This window comes from Prosopis cineraria, unplaced genomic scaffold (assembly GCF_029017545.1).
Source record: "Prosopis cineraria cultivar Desert tree isolate PC_DT_omini unplaced genomic scaffold, ASM2901754v1 PC12, whole genome shotgun sequence".
NCBI lineage: Eukaryota > Viridiplantae > Streptophyta > Magnoliopsida > Fabales > Fabaceae > Prosopis > Prosopis cineraria.
Window position 1 is genome coordinate 3,150,530 of NW_026555343.1, and position 16,204 is coordinate 3,166,733.

General features: G+C 29.6%; 1 protein-coding gene across 2 annotated transcripts; it reads left to right on the forward strand.

Moving 5' to 3' along the window:
• The first annotated feature begins 1,123 nt into the window (after positions 1-1,123).
• On the forward strand, positions 1,124-4,706 carry LOC129289502 (uncharacterized). Of its 2 annotated transcripts, none has more exons than XM_054926275.1 (8): positions 1,124-1,203; positions 1,292-1,457; positions 1,598-1,795; positions 1,911-2,111; positions 2,190-3,038; positions 3,169-3,372; positions 3,595-3,731; positions 4,388-4,706. In XM_054926275.1, the coding sequence occupies exons 2-5, from the start codon at positions 1,296-1,298 to the stop codon at positions 2,496-2,498; spliced, it is 870 nt and encodes a 289-aa protein (XP_054782250.1). In that variant the 5' UTR covers positions 1,124-1,203; positions 1,292-1,295; the 3' UTR covers positions 2,499-3,038; positions 3,169-3,372; positions 3,595-3,731; positions 4,388-4,706. The 2 variants fall into 2 exon arrangements, with proteins under 2 accessions (XP_054782250.1, XP_054782249.1); XM_054926274.1 differs by having other exon boundaries at positions 3,609-3,731.
• The last annotated feature ends 11,498 nt before the right edge of the window (positions 4,707-16,204 follow it).

Consider the following 16,204-nt stretch of genomic DNA (forward strand, 5'->3'; position numbering starts at 1 on the left):
TACTAAAAGATTGCAGTCAAAGTTTATATTTTTAAAATCCTTCTTTGGTATAAAAACACTCTCTAGAAGTCCTAGATGATATTTTTCCCATTTAAAAATATATTACTAGCCAGGTTAGATTACCGGAGGGAGTGTGATTGATTCATTCGTATTATTATAGCATTGACTTATCGTGATTGTTTGTGTACAGCGGTTTTTGTTTAATAATCGTTTCTTTTTAAAAAAAACTAAAAAAAAACTGACCTTTTATTTTTTGAAAAAACTAATCATTATATTCTTGTAATTATAACTTAATTCTTAAATTTTAATTCGCTAACTTGACCCTTATAATTTTAATTTAATTATAACTTAGTCCTTGAATTTTTATTCTTACAACTCAGTTCCTATAGTTTTAATTATTTAAAATATTAGTCCCTATATTTTTAAAAATAAAATTATAAAATTAAAACTATTTTAAAATTTTAATCTTTATAAAGATTAAAAAGGTTTAATAATTTAAAATAGGGTAACATAACTTTTGATCTCTATACTTTACTTGTTTTTTCCTTTTAATCCCTATATTTTTTTTGGTATTTTAGGTCTTTATACTTTTATTTTTCATTATTTTCGGTTCCTTTATGAGTAAAGTATAGGGACCTTAAAAGGATCCAAAATAATAAAAATAAAAGTGTAGGGACTTAAAACACCGAAAAAAAAGTATAAGGAATAAAAGCAAAATGCAAGTAAAGTACAGGAACCAAAAGTTATGTTTATCCTTTAAAATATTAGTCCTAAATTTTAATACAATTTTAATCTTTATAATATTACTTTTCAAAATATAGGAATTAATATTTTAAATGGTTAACTTTATAAGGATTGGGTTTGCGAAGATTAAAGTTCAGGAATTGAGTTTTAATCAAATTTAAATTATAATAACTGAATTATAACTATTCAAAATTCAGAAATTGAGTTATTACAAAGATCAAATGATTAATATATTTTTTTTTCATAATACTTTTTCTTTTGACTTCCTTGGCGTGGGGTGCAAGAGAGTTGCGTTGACTGCAATACAAGCAAAATCAATGGGAATGCCTATGTTAACCTAAGAATCAATATATAAATATACGTGTGCGCGAGCGCGCAGTAATAACAACATAATTTGATATCTAAACAATTCTCTCATTTCTTCGAAGACTCTGAGAAGAGGCAATCCTAACAATTGAGGTAAGTACGTTCTTCTCTAAGTTGAAGTCATTGATGGTCTGATCAAAATGGATGCACACTTCAACATGATTTTTTGGGCTCATTACAGAGTGATGCAGAACAACCTATCAGATCTGGGTATGCTACCATTTTATTTTGTCAAGATTTGGCCAAATGATGTAGCTCCCAAATCCAGAATCAAAGATGCAGTCATGCTGTTTGAGCAAATGGATCAACCACATTTTCAGACATCTCAAAAGATGAAAAGAAAATTGGTAGGTAAAACGACTCATGCTATAAGATTTTCTTCATTTGTTTTCCTGTGTTTCTTTTTCAGCTCTAAACATTGCTTCATGGCGGAAAAAGAGTTACTAATATTCAAGAAGCTCAATCTCATGAATTTTTCTCTCTATAGTTTGAATGGGAACAAGAGGTTTCAAGATTGGATGAACTGAACTGCTACCATCATGGAGTTCTGGAGAAAATTCAATTTCAGGAGAGCATGCTGGAAAACTTGAAGCCGAAGCTACACAATTTTTGTTCTGCTGATGAAACACGCAAGTGGAGAACTACTAAATCTGCATGCACAACAGAACAAGGTGTTGATATCCATGTAAGACCAGAAAACTCTCGATTAATATCATGTTTATATATCATCAGATCCTTTCACTCATGGACTTGTTTCTTCATTTCTGACGACCCTAGCTTTCTGGTTTGTCATGCTTCAGAAGCTTAATTTCTTGATGCTTCACAAGACCAAAAAGTTATGTGAAGAAAACAAGCTCTTAAGAGACATGACATATCGACAGCCGAGAGAAGTTGCTGCTATATTACCCTTTCAAACTTACAATGAAGAAACGAAAAACTCCACCGAAGCAGAAAGAAACTGCACTAAGATCTCAAAACAAAGCATCAGAAAGACATTAAAGGTACAACTAACAAGTTTACTTATATCTGAATGCCACATATTCAGTGTTGAACTTGATTACCTGTAATAATAATAATAGGGTGTATGTGATGAGTTAATGGAGATGAGGAAGGAAAAGAAGGCACTTGAAACCAAAATGAAGAAAGCTGACAAAAAATCAGGAGCAATAAAACAAGGGATAAGGTGTTTGGTGAAGCAGAGACACAGAAAGGAGGCATATTTCTGCATACTTGACCAGAGAAGAATTTATGATGAGGAATGTTGGGTCCTCCAATATCGTAACTTGGAATCTGTGCACAGTTGTATGATCTATATGGACAAGTCTTCTTCAAGGTGGACAGGAAGCTGCAGAAATTGGATATTGAGCAACAACATCAATTGCTTGTGATTTCTTTTCTTTTCTTTTCTTTTTTTGATTGATATATAATATGTAAGCAAATGTTGGTCCCATAGAGGCAATCAAGTTGTTCAAGGAAAGGGATTGGCATAATAAAGATGTGTGAAGGTCAAATAAAAAGAATTATTAATTCAAAGGACTCGTGCGCTACGTAAAGTTCAATTCTCTGATATTAAATTCACTTCAGATCATAAAATGCAGAAAGTTTTGAATAGCTTATATCAGTTGTTGTTGTTGTTATTAGACACAAACAAGTCTTCATCAGTACTTGTTCGCCGAGACAAAAAACATAGTTCATAAATATTGAAGTTAGCTGCGTATTATATTTTAAGTGAACAAATAGTTATTTTAATAATTATCTATATTTTGAAATTTAAATATTGATCTGGTTCATCTTTTTGATCCGACTTCCTTGGCTTGAGGTGCAAGGCGTTGACTTGAGTTGGACAGTTAGCATCTCATGAAATGCATATAAAAATTCAGAACATTGAGTGACAATGATAACACAATTCAAGATCCGCAACTGAGAAGGTAAGCGTTTTTCTTCTTCTCATTTTCTCGTTGAACGCTTTTACAGAAAAACTAAAGCACATCAATAATCTGGGACATGACAGATCAGCTAGTGAGCTATATGGACTAATCAGAAATCGATTTATTGCAGAAAAACACATCAAGATCTCAAAGTGATGAAGAAGCTGAGAATTAACAGAGGCGTAAAGATCTTGACGTTCTGCTTCCATTTTGTTTCGCAACAATTTGGCCAGAGGATGCAAAGCCCCAGAACTTAATTAAAGAGGCTATCAAGATGTTTGAGAAAAAAGACCAACAACATCTTCAGATATCTGAAAAGATCAGAGAAAAAGTGGTATGCATAAAGACTCTTGCAATGATATGTCTGATGATTTTCTTTCTGTAATCTGTATGTCTTCAACTTGAGTTATTATGATCATTCAAATGCTAGATTCTTTAATGGGCTACATTGATTGATATCTCTGATATTTCATGATGTTTTGATTATCCAATGTCCACTGAATGTCGATTAAGATGTTACTGAAATACTAATCTCTAGAATCTGATTCATGATTAGTGATTTGTGTGTAGTTGGAACGGGAACGAGTGATTGGAAGGTTGCAAGATCTGAAGTACAAGCTGAGAAAATTGAATCTGAAGCTAGGCGACATGGCTAATGCTAGGAGAGCTCCATCAGAAGATGCGAACAGACATGTAAGAACAGAATAACGACCCTATCAAAATTTGGATAATTATAAGATCCTTTCAATGAATAGTAACATATCTTAGGATTAGTTAAATGTATGGGGAAAAAAGGTTAACCGTCTAAGAACATTAATTATAATTAATTACCCTGAAATTTTTAAAATTTCAAAAAAGGACCATGGCACTTAACATGAATTAATATTGTTTTTATCAAATTTTTTCAGCACTCATCTTTTATATTTTTAGTGCTCATCATTTACATTAAGCACTCATTTTTAGCATTTTTAACATTCAGTTTTTTATTTTATTTATTAGTCATGTTAAATGTTTTTAATACTCATTTTTTATGATTTCAGAAATTAAAAAGAATTAAATATAAGTTTTCAATACCAAAAAGCGTGAAAGATTAGTATTGAAAATATTTAAAATGACCGCTGAAAAATTGAAAAACTGAGTACTTAAAATACTAAAGTTGAGTACTAAAAATAAGTAAGATGAGTGCTGACAAAATTTGATCGGAAAAAATTTAATTCAAGTGAAGGATCATGATCCTTTTCTCAAATTTCATAATTTTAGGGTTCTTAATTTTAATTAATATTCTTGTAAGGTCTTTAAATGTCATTTTCCATAGTCATTAACATTTGCATGTTGTTTACTTCAAATAGGCTGTCTGTGAGTTAATGGAGAAGAGGAAGGAAAAAAAGCAGACACTTGAGGCCGAAATTAAGGAAGCTGAGAAGCAATTTGAGGACATAAAAGAAGAAATATGGTGTGACATGGAGCATTTGAAAGAGAAGCACCACAGAAACGAAGCTTCTGTCTGCATTCTTGACCAGAAGAAAATTCGTGGAAAGAATCGCTGGTTCTTCCTTTTCTGTAACTTGGAATCCATACACACTGCTATTACATCTACCAACATGTCTTCTGTTACCTTATAGTTAGTTTTTATCAGACTCAACTATTTATGACTCATATATTCATATATATCTATCATTGCAGTTTGATATCGAGAGTTTGATTTGCTGTTACATCTCTATTATTTATTTATCATTGAAGAATTTAAGAAATTCAGACATGGTTTTAAACTGTAAAAGTTGCAGAGTGAAACTCCTTAATTTGTTTGTCATTTGGATGGTAATTATTATCTCGTCACTACAATTAACTGAAAAGAAGCAAAGTGCTATCTTTCGAGGCAAATAAGTGTGGTGATTTGGCTTATCTAACATCCAACAATAGCACTTATGGCAAGTTTGTCAGAAAGGATTTGAGTTTAAAGACACTAGGTTAACATATCTCTTCCATTTGGAGGCATAACTCCCAACAAATTATATCCAGGAATGTTGGTTGGGTGCATTTAATGTAGGTCCAGGCCTTTAAAATTAGAAAATTGAAGTACAAAAGGATTTTTGGGCCCAATTCTAATAATAAGCCTTGAAAAAAAAAAGGATTGGGTCACAAGTTAGCTTGGTGAACTTGTTTCTATGTTTTATTTTTTGAAATTTGAGGAAAACTAAAAGGCTGCATAGTTCCCTTGCCTTTTGCTCAGTTGCTTCAACTCAAAATTCAAATATTTGTGTTTGGATAAAAATAAGGATTAAGGAAAGATTTAAACAATCATAGAGGCTATTTGACTTTTTTTTTTTTAAAAAAAACCGTAACGTGTTTTATCTAGATATTTTACAATTCTACTAAAAACTGTCAAGTGTTTCCTTCGCTGTCAATTGATTTTTAAAAAAGTATAAAATTACTCTGATACCCTTTGACTGCTTTAACTAACTTGAAACTGTATTGTAATTTTTCTTAAATTTAACCCATAATAAATTTTTCAGGATATGCATTATATTGGGTTGGGCCTGGGCGAGACTAGGCCCCTAAACACATTTCATTCCCACATATTGAACGTGTCAACTGATGACATTAATTTTAGATGATATGCATCATTTTATCAAAACCACATTATTTATGATGAGTCCAAATATTAATTGATATGTAGTCAAGCCTGTTCTTGACTAACAGATGGATTGGATGACATGGTTGTAATTTATAAATCATTCATATCAAATCAAATATATCAATGTAAACTGAAAAAACTTTCAAGAAACACATTATTCAGTATGCACAAGACCCACATTATCTTTAAAGAAAATATAGAACACACATAGCAATGTCTCAACATTATCTAGCAGTGATAAGAAAACAAGTACTGACAGGAAGAGAAACATATGTTATATGTATGACGATTTATGCTTGCATAGCCTTTCTGTTATTAATCAGAAACTCTTGGACTTCCTCCATGCTTTTGCAAATCGGGATGTGATTGATCAGATCAACTATTGCATCATCGACATCAACAGTAACAGTAGGAGGAGGAGGAGGAGAAGCAGCAACATCTGCAACAAGAGAAGGCTCGTCCTCCTTCTTATTTGCAGTGCCATCATCATCTTCTTCATCTCCATCATCATCATCATTATCACACATGGAGATCAGATCCTCAGCTGCTTCATCCTCAAGCTTCTTATAGAACTCAACATTGTCCTCCTTATCAATTTCCCATATCATTTCTTCCTCACCACCATCCTCATCTTCTTCTGTTGGCCTCTTCGATGACGAAGGTGACTTTCTCTTTCTGCTTTTCTGGCAACTCTCGTACATGAGGAAGTTGACGATCTCATAAATCGATCGAAACACCCGCCTCGAATTTTTATGCCGATAATACTGCATCCAAAATTCACTATTTTGTTAGACATATTACAAACTTTATATATTCTTAATCTACTACTAGATGTGATACTTTTTTCTCTTAACAAGCAAACAAAAGATATATATGCATGGTAATCTCTTCAAAGCATGTTAGCTTAGTCTAAACTTTTTTTTTTCCTTTTTGGGAAATCAAATGATGTCGAAGGGCTAAGTGAAATAATGATTTAATTGCCATTAGTAAATAAGTACCACATCGCATCTTCCAGTTTCACGTTGTCGGCGCTCAACATTCCATCCTTCAAGTCTCTCCTTGAATGAGAATTGACGCTTTGGTAGGTTGGTCTCTGACTCCAAATGGGGTAACTGCAAAGTTATAAAATTAATTTATTTCAAAACTTTTAGCTCTACTGCTGATCTTAATATTTAGTTTAAGAAATTGACAAATTAATATGTACATAGATGCAAATAATTTAAACAATTGTAATATAGAAGGTATACCTTGTCCATGTCTATCTTGTTGGTGATATCTTCAGTGATTTCGAAGGAAAATAAGATATTTCCAGTCCCATGGCTCCTTGTAACTATTCGTCTCCTAAGTCCAGCCTTTAAAGAAGAAGAAAATGACTTTATGATATGATTTTATCATTTGAAAAATTTGAATAAGGAATCAATCAATTAACTTACAGAAACCGGCGTTTCTCCAGCTGATTGATTCTGATGTGTTGCTTCAACTTGAGCTGGAGATTTTTTGACATGGGATATTGTTCTCTGTTCACGTGAAATGAAATTCTATTACGAGTAACGAGTACCAAGATCACACTCACGCACATGAACTTTCGAATAATTTTGATTCACCAGTTGTGCAAGTTCAATTCCCCCAAATATAACAGATAAAAGTATTTTAAAATTATAAAAAATAAAAAATGATAATAAAATAGCTATACTATACTTTTAGTTATTTAACTTTACATATGGTTTCATTTTGAAATCCTTTAATCCTAACATTATTAGTTTCAGCAATAAAAAATTCCTTAATCAAACTTTAAGGTATTGACAAAACAATTTCATATGTTAATATATTATGTTTAATTTTTAAAAACAATAATGAATGAGACGCAAAAAATAATCATTAGAAACTAATGATGTTAAGGTTAGAAGGGTGAAAAGATAGTTTATAAAATTAGAGCACCTAAGCTACACTTTAGCCCAATAAAATTGTGACATATGTATTTATGTTTATATATTTTACATATATGCCATAGATAAAAGAATTCTAATTCCGGCCCATTGTTAATATAAATATCAATGTCAATTAATATAAAATATGCCGTTTAGTAAAGTTCCTTTTTTTTTGGGGTCTTTAAGCTATGTGTAAGATGGAATGAACACTTGGAAAATAGTGGCAAGATACATTTGGACATTAGTGAATAAATGAGAGAGATGTATGCAATTGAAAGGGTCCAGCTGTTGAGAGATATACATATTGATATACCAATCAGAGTTGTTGGCCAGAAAAAAATAATAATTATAGTTGGGTGAAACTTGTTATTATATTTATCTCTTTTCAACTATACAGTTGTCATCCTGCGTCCTTAACCTCTAATGAAATTAATTAATTATATGTTATTAACAGAATGTGGATTTCAGGAGAACCGATACACGTGTGAATTAAATGTGGTTTGATACGTAAGATATAATAACTTTTTAAATATTAACACAAAATTAAACAATATAAAAATTAAATAGAAATTTAAATTTACAATGATAAATACATCAAAGATAAATTTATAAAATAATTCTTGTCTTTTATCTAACTCCACCCACAAAATTAAGATTCTCTATGTATTCTGGAGTTATTTTAAAAATTTTCAAAACATACTAATTTGACTTAGACTAATATAAAATATTAATATTCGAGGATTATTTTAAATAGGATATTGAATATATATTCAATATTCACAATTAAAAATAGGGGAGAGTATCATGCCGTACAAAAACACAAAAGAATCTAAATTTGGTTTGTTAAAATTTTCTTGAAAAGTAGGGTTTTCACTATAGGAGCGTACAAATTGAATCTAAATGGGGATTTTCATTTTTTTATTATCAAAAATAAAAATTTATAAGTATAGGGTTGTGGACACGCTTATATATATATATATATATATATACTTCATTGATTTTACATAAAGGCAACTTCAACCAAGAGTATGTAAGAGCATCAAGTTGAAGTTGTGGAACTTGATCTACTGGTAAATATATATATATATATATTGATTTTACATAAAGGCAACTTCAACCAAGAGTATGTAAGAGCATCAAGTTGAAGTTGTGGAACTTGATCTACTGGTAAATATATATATATATATATATATGTATAAAGTTAATAGTAAAAGTATTTGCTGGTAATTAAGTATAAGGAATACGTCTTGTAGACAGTAGTAAATATCTTTTTCAAGATATAAAAAACAATGGGTGAGCCTTTCCCAACTAAATAGTAAAAGTCGGTCTAACTGAATAATAGCAATAAACAATACAACTACTGCCACGTACTAATAACTTCACCAAATTTTAATTCAGAAGAATGAACAAAAATTAGACAAACTTGAGTCACTTTTTATTTTTGGTGAAAACTACAAGAATTGTTCTCTTTACAGAAATCTTTGATCTTTGAGAGATGATGAAATACTTACAAAGACCATGAATTTCAGAAATGTGGACAATTTAGTATGTAGCTTCTGGCTCTCGTAGTCGATCATTTTTTCTATAGAGCTTTGATTGTAATGCGTACGCCTGTAATGGAGGTTGAGGTAGAAAACAAGATTAAATACTACAGAGATATGGGCTTTTAAAAAAATTGCAGGTTTTGTAAGATTTCCATCTTTGTTCTTTTGTGTTTTCTGTTAAAAAAAAAAAAACTTAAATCATAAAGGGAGTATGACACATAGAGACCATAAAAGAAAAATAATCATTTTAGAGGACTAAAATTTTTAACATTACAAGAAGGGTCCAGATTTAAAAACGAAGTAATTAAATAGCTGAAAATGCCATTGTAAGAATACACATATCTTGTAAAAGATGAAAGTTGAATCGCAAATCTTGAAAAACTAGCTGCAAAAGAATTATAAATTGTGAAAACTTTTGTAAATCTTGAAAGATTAGTTGCAAATAACTTATAAATTAAACTTTTGGCATTTATAAAAATTTCACAATTTACAAGTGATTTGTAATAAATCTTTTGTTATTTACAACTAAATTCCAAACATTTAAAATTGAGCTTCTGAAATTTAATAACCCTTTAGTTCATGGAATCTTTTTCACATAAGCATGCCACATGTTGTTTAACACTGTTCTCCTCCCTTTGGAGTTAATGTTTAACATCAATATCTGTTAACTCAAGGAAGATATTGCAACAATTTTAACATTTCTCCATCACACACACACACACCACACACAACACACACACACACACACAACACACACACACACACACCTCTCTCTCTCTCTCTCTCTCTCTCTCCTCTCTCTCCTCTCTCTCTCTCTCTCTCTCTCTCTCTCTCTGTCTCTCATCTCTCTCTCTCATCTCTCTCATTTCTATTAAAAATGTAAGGTATATTTTTTAACTGAATTCACTCCCCAATAAAATAATTACTTACTTTTCAACTAATCCTATCTTTTCATATTTATCCCTATTAAATACCTTAAAATAAATATAAAGTTATTATCAATAGGAGTATTTTTTAGAAAAAATGCAATTATATTCGAAAGACTAAAAATATTTTATATTTTTAAACATCCAACTCCTCAAAAATACCTTATATTTTTAAATGGAGAGAGTATATTAGAATAAAAAGTATTGAAAATAATATTAAAGATAGCTATTGAAAATGTAAAAAATAAGTACTGAACTTACGGAAGATGAATATTGAAAAAATTTAATTAGAAAAATAATTTAAAGGAAATGTCACACTCGTGGCTTTATAAGTGAATATTTACCGTTGAAAATATTGACTTAAAATAACTGAATTTCAGTTTAAGTTAGCATAATTTCTATTGGAAATCACAAATTAAAGTTCAATTAGAAAATCGTCTTTAACTATAATTAATCGTTTGTGCCCTTCAAACAAAAGAAAATATAATAAAAAATGAATTTTTTAAAAACACAAATGGATCAAACTTATTTTAGTAAGTTATTGCACATCGCTTGACTTGAAAATAAATTATAAATTTAGGGAAAAAAATTCTAATCAAAGTAAAAATTTTGGGGCTAATGTAAATCCAAATTGATCTTATCAATTTCCAATACAGTGAATCTAAATGAAAAAAAAATTACTTTCTTCCCACTATAAGTATAAACATGGAGAAAAGGTGATGACATTAGTATTTTAAATGCGATTAATCAAGATGATATACATATATATATAAATTGGTCTTAATTTATAAAGGAAATTATCAATATGAAAATTATTATTTACTTATTTTATTATATTATAATTTAGATATTGAAATGGCCTGGCATTACATTAACTAGATACTCTTCCCCTTATTGTTGAAATGTATATGCACTTCTCCTTGTTCAAAGTTTTTGAATGTAATATCCAATATAATATATTTCCAAATTGCTTTTAATTTATTTGGAGAATCTAAATAGAAGAAGTACTTTTGTGAGAATATTATTTTTCTTAATCATGATCCCAATATATACACAGTTAAAAAAAATTCCAATATATACAGATCAGTAAAGTGACTTGATATATAATTTTAATCTAGACTACTCATGTAACAGAAATAAGATACCAATAAAAATATAATTAGTTTAAGCGTGTTCTAGAGTTTTTATTTTAATTTATTCATTGAATCCTATGTTTATCTTAATAGATTAAGAAAAATGTTTCGACGTATGTGAATTGTGAACAAGGGTTTGAATCTAAAAAATGTTGTAGCATTTCACTATACTTATAGCCATATTGGGATTATATTAAAAAACAAATCTTTCTTTTAGATTCATTGTACAAACTCAGAGATCAATTTGGAAATACATCTTTTTGCGGCAGTAAAATATATCTTTTTTGTTGTAAGAAGATGAAATATATCTTTTGATTGATCGTAAATATACATCTTGAACAAGGTGAGTGTATCCTATGCATTACGAATACGAACGAGGGGGAGGGAATATATCTAATTAATTAATGGGAATGGGATTAGCTTAAAAAAATAATATTTTCTCAGAAAATAATGTTTGTATTGAGATTCACTACACAAATTAAGATCAGTTTGATCATTTTAATTGATTGCATTGAAATACTTTGAACAAAGTTACAGTACATATGTTTATGAAGGGATGAGAATCTAATGAATGCCATGCCATTTCGATATGCAAACATTAAGATAATAAAATAACAAACTTAACCTTTGTTTACTCTGTAAATCAAATTGAATTTGGATGTATATCATCAGTTTGATGATTAATCGCATTTAAATATTTTGAACACAGTAAAGTTTATTTAAATTGTTCACAATGTGAAGAGAATTTAATGAAAAGTAAGACCTATATACTTAGCCTTGCATGCTTAACTATATTTATGTCTAATTAAATAATGAAAAATGGATTTTAATATGCTAATAAAATTATAACAAGAGTTTATTATAAAATAAATAATTTATATAATATTTACGTGTCTTGATTTAATTATAACAAGCACATTAGTCTATAAAGCTAAGTCTATAAATTTTTTCCTTTAATTAATGTCACAAAATTCACCCTAGCCACAAGTAATATTTTTCATTTAATCTGACCCTATAAATTGAGATCAATTTGGATATCTGTGTGTGTGAAAAGTATATAGTCAGTTCTTGTTATAAAGTGTGTGTGTATTTATATATAGTCACTCCTGTGCAAGTTATGCAAAAAAAATAAAAAAAAAATCAGTTCTGTACAGTAAACAAGGGAATATGAATCTGTTTAATGTCATAAATTCACTTATATATTGGGACGAAAATATCATTTTCCAGCTAGATTCAGTGGTACATTGTACATCATGTCAATAATGGTTCATTGTGCGAGTAATTTATTAATTTGATTTATCTTAGAGAATTTAAATCAATCAATTAATTTGTTTGAATACATGAACCCTTTTTCATTCATTGCATATATATAAAACAGAAGGCAAATTTAATTGACTTTCTTGGAAGAATTCATTAATTACACATTATTTTTTCCTTGCAGCGATTCATTGCATTAAACATGGTCATTAAACTATTTCAATCCAAGCCTTTGACCAGAACAGGTTGCCCAAAATGAATTGAAACTATGGTTGATTAGTTGTCAGAATCAAATTAGACCGGCCGATTTGATCAGGAATTGATCCATGGTTTAGTCTAATCAACCATCAAAATTGGAGGAAAAGTGAAATGGCGATAGAACTGGTGAAAACTGGTTTATATTTCCTTTTTAAAACATAGTGACCATTTTATATCATTATATTATAAACTCACATTTAAAACTACATGGAAATAAAAGATTTGATCCATGCAAATTTATGCAATGTAAACTCATAAATATAGAAAAAATAAAAATATCAATAGAAAATGGTAAAAAAAAATCAAGGTTAATTTTAAGAGTGTTCAAGAGTTTTTGTTTTCAATCAATCAACTTTGGATATTAGATTTCAAATTACAATTATTTTGGGTAATATATGTAAGCTTGACGGGTGATGCCTGTACCTCCCACAAGTAGCCAGATTTTGTTTGGGCCATAGTAACCCAAATTGGGCCCAAAATACATGCTTTTGTGTTATAACTGGATTATTGGGCCCAAAGGAAAACACACACTTGCCCTTGCATTTTAATGGCTAGCTTTATGTGAAAAATACTAATTAATAAATGGGAAGGCGCACATAATTGATCCGTACCAACTTTGAATTTTTTCCCCCCTCACCAAATCTAACATATGTGTGCAACGAGCTATCTCTGTATATTTTTGTGGACTACAAAATAAATCAGGATGTCTATCACTTTTAAGTAATATTATGACTTACTCCCTCAATAAAAAATATAAACATTTTTTTTAACTAATAATTATTTTCCAAAATATAAGCATCTTAGTATTTGTAAATTTTTTTCTCATTTTACCCCTTTGTCTATTAATATATATTTTTGTATCTATAAATTTATGATATATTTCAAACTCATTATAAATTAAAAAAGAAAAACAATATAGTTTTTTCATGAAAATAAAGATTTTATTTGTATGTGAATTATTATTAAAAGATAATTATATTTTAGACCCAAGGGAGTGTTATACTTTTTATATTTTATATTGACTTTTATTTTTCTATTTTCCAGTCAAATTTAGCTCATATTAATCTATTTTATAAAAATGTAAAATTTTATATTTTTATATTTTCCTGTCATACATACAACAAGATAGCATCATGTTAATCTATTTATCTCAACCTAGCAGGGTGAGTCCCATGCACTTTTACGGATTCCAAAACAAGTCATATATAGGGAATTAGAGATGGATATATCCAAAATATAATATTAATATAATTTTTTGTCATTAAATCAAGATTAACGAGAATTTTTTAAAATAAAATTTCAAAAGTCTTTTTTGTATTGATGAACCGCGTTATTCTATTTATATATTGATGCAGTGCCTGAAGTGTCCGTTATGACTCACGATGTCGATTTTCTTCTGACAAACCTTTTCTGTTGCAATAATTAAAATTAATGTTAGTTAAATTGATTTTATGTCATGAACATCACATTTCTCTAAGGGGCAAAAAAGAGAGAGAGAGTTAATTATAATACGGAGGCATTCAACTATCGTAACTTTTTATGGCATACAAAAACTATTGTAATTTATATATGCAAAAAATCTGAAAAGTTGAATTTTATGGGGGAAAAATCTATTATTGTTTTGAATAAAGAATTAAAAAATAAATATAAATAATAGAAAGGTACCTAATTTAGTGATCGAGTGACACATTGCATAGAAGAGTCTAAAAAGAAGAGGATATATTAGAACGACTTGAGAACAGTGCTTTAATTTATTACTTTTATAAAATTTCTTTAACATATACATATTTATATATTAAACAATGTATTATTGTAACGACGACCTATTAAACAAGTTTAGTCAAATTTGCATCTTCATGGTTGAGGATGATTCATAATCTTGAGCACCAAATGTACAAGCTGATGAGAGCTTATACTGATTGAGATGTGTTTTCAGTTCATCAGTTTTTGCAGTTTTAATGTTCAAAAGTACTTCCACTGCACTCAACTCATCATCAACAAGTTCACCATCTTCAACTACTGCTTGATTCCTTCCCTTCTCAAAACTATCAAACTCACTGCCATTTCCTGTTCTTGCCCTTTTCACACCATTTCCTCCCTCATCTGCATACCGTAGAAAGAGTATTACTAACTTATAACCTAACAATCTAACATCGATCCGTATATCTGCAACAGTAACTCAAATCCTCTCTAACCATAACTTTATATATTGTTAGAAATGGAGGGCAATGGCTTGAAATTGAGAGAACAGAATAAATAGACAATGAACAATAAGAGTGGAGTTACATATATACATCGTATGTATTTTAACTAAAAGCCTCAAGGCTTATTATATATTACTTATTAAGTTTAATTTTATTTAATATTCCTAAATCCTTTCATTTTATTATATATTACTTATTAAGTTTAATTGTATTTAATATGAGACAATGATTGACTTTAAGTTATTTGAACATCTTAACACATACAGACATGCATGCACGTATGGATAGGTTGAGACAAAAAGATGTAGAGAAAAGTTAATAGAGATAAAAAGGATAATATAATTTTTAGTCTTTAATTTTTTTTTTTCAATTATCAGTTTAGTCTCCAGATTTTGACTCTGTAATATTTAGTTTTTGTAGTTTATTGAATTACATTCAAGATTTAGTGGGACTTATAAGTAACACCAAGTCTATAAACTATATAAGAATTGGATTGTTTTGAATCAAAGTGTAGGGATATAGTGGATCAATAACTTTGAAAAAGTTTGAAAAACAAAGTTATATTTCCCTAATAAAAAATTATTCAGTTGAGATATCACTGAATAAAGAAAAAGCAATATGATACCTTCATTATTTGTCATAATCCTCTAGTTTTCAGTTGAGATATCACTCAGAACATCGTAAATGGTCTCTAGCATGTCCTTAACTGTCTCACTTTCTAGCCCCTCCCCTGATATTCAGGCTCACACAACACCTTGTTTTCTTCTTTTTGAGATTCTGAGTTCATGCGATTCGTGTAAGAATCCTTCAAGAATTTCTTCACCATCAGTTCATTGGAAGACATTTCTTTATTCTCTTATATATCATCATAACTAAAAATTGGCTTCAACATTGCTTCTCTGTTGATCTTTGTTGATGATGCCTCTGCTACGACCATATGTTCACGATTCGATGGAATTATTCTAATGAAATTTATAGCAACTCATGGTGTGAAGTACACGTTCACACCTCTTATGAGGAATAATCGTCTTTACGAGTTATCAGTCTATCATGGTAAGAAGCTGCTATTCCGTCTAAGGGATTCCCTCACACTGCTGCCGAGTAGTCTTGATAACTTAGCTCTGCAAATTAAACAAGATATGATTAGTAAAGGACACACACTATTACTTGCACTTCATGAATACAGATAAATTTGTTCACCTGAGTTTCTGCAAGCTTCGCCTTTTTTTCTTCTCTGAAATTAGGGTAAGTTTCCTAAAGCATAAATCTCACAACTTCCAC

Coding starts and splice junctions, on each gene's coding strand:
- LOC129289502 (XM_054926275.1), top strand. CDS start 1,296: ATGCAGAACAACCTATCAGATCTGGGTATGCTACCATTTTATTTTGTC. Junction 1,458..1,597: donor AAAAGATGAAAAGAAAATTG/GTAGGTAAAACG, acceptor TTCTCTCTATAG/TTTGAATGGGAACAAGAGGT. Junction 2,112..2,189: donor GCATCAGAAAGACATTAAAG/GTACAACTAACA, acceptor TAATAATAATAG/GGTGTATGTGATGAGTTAAT.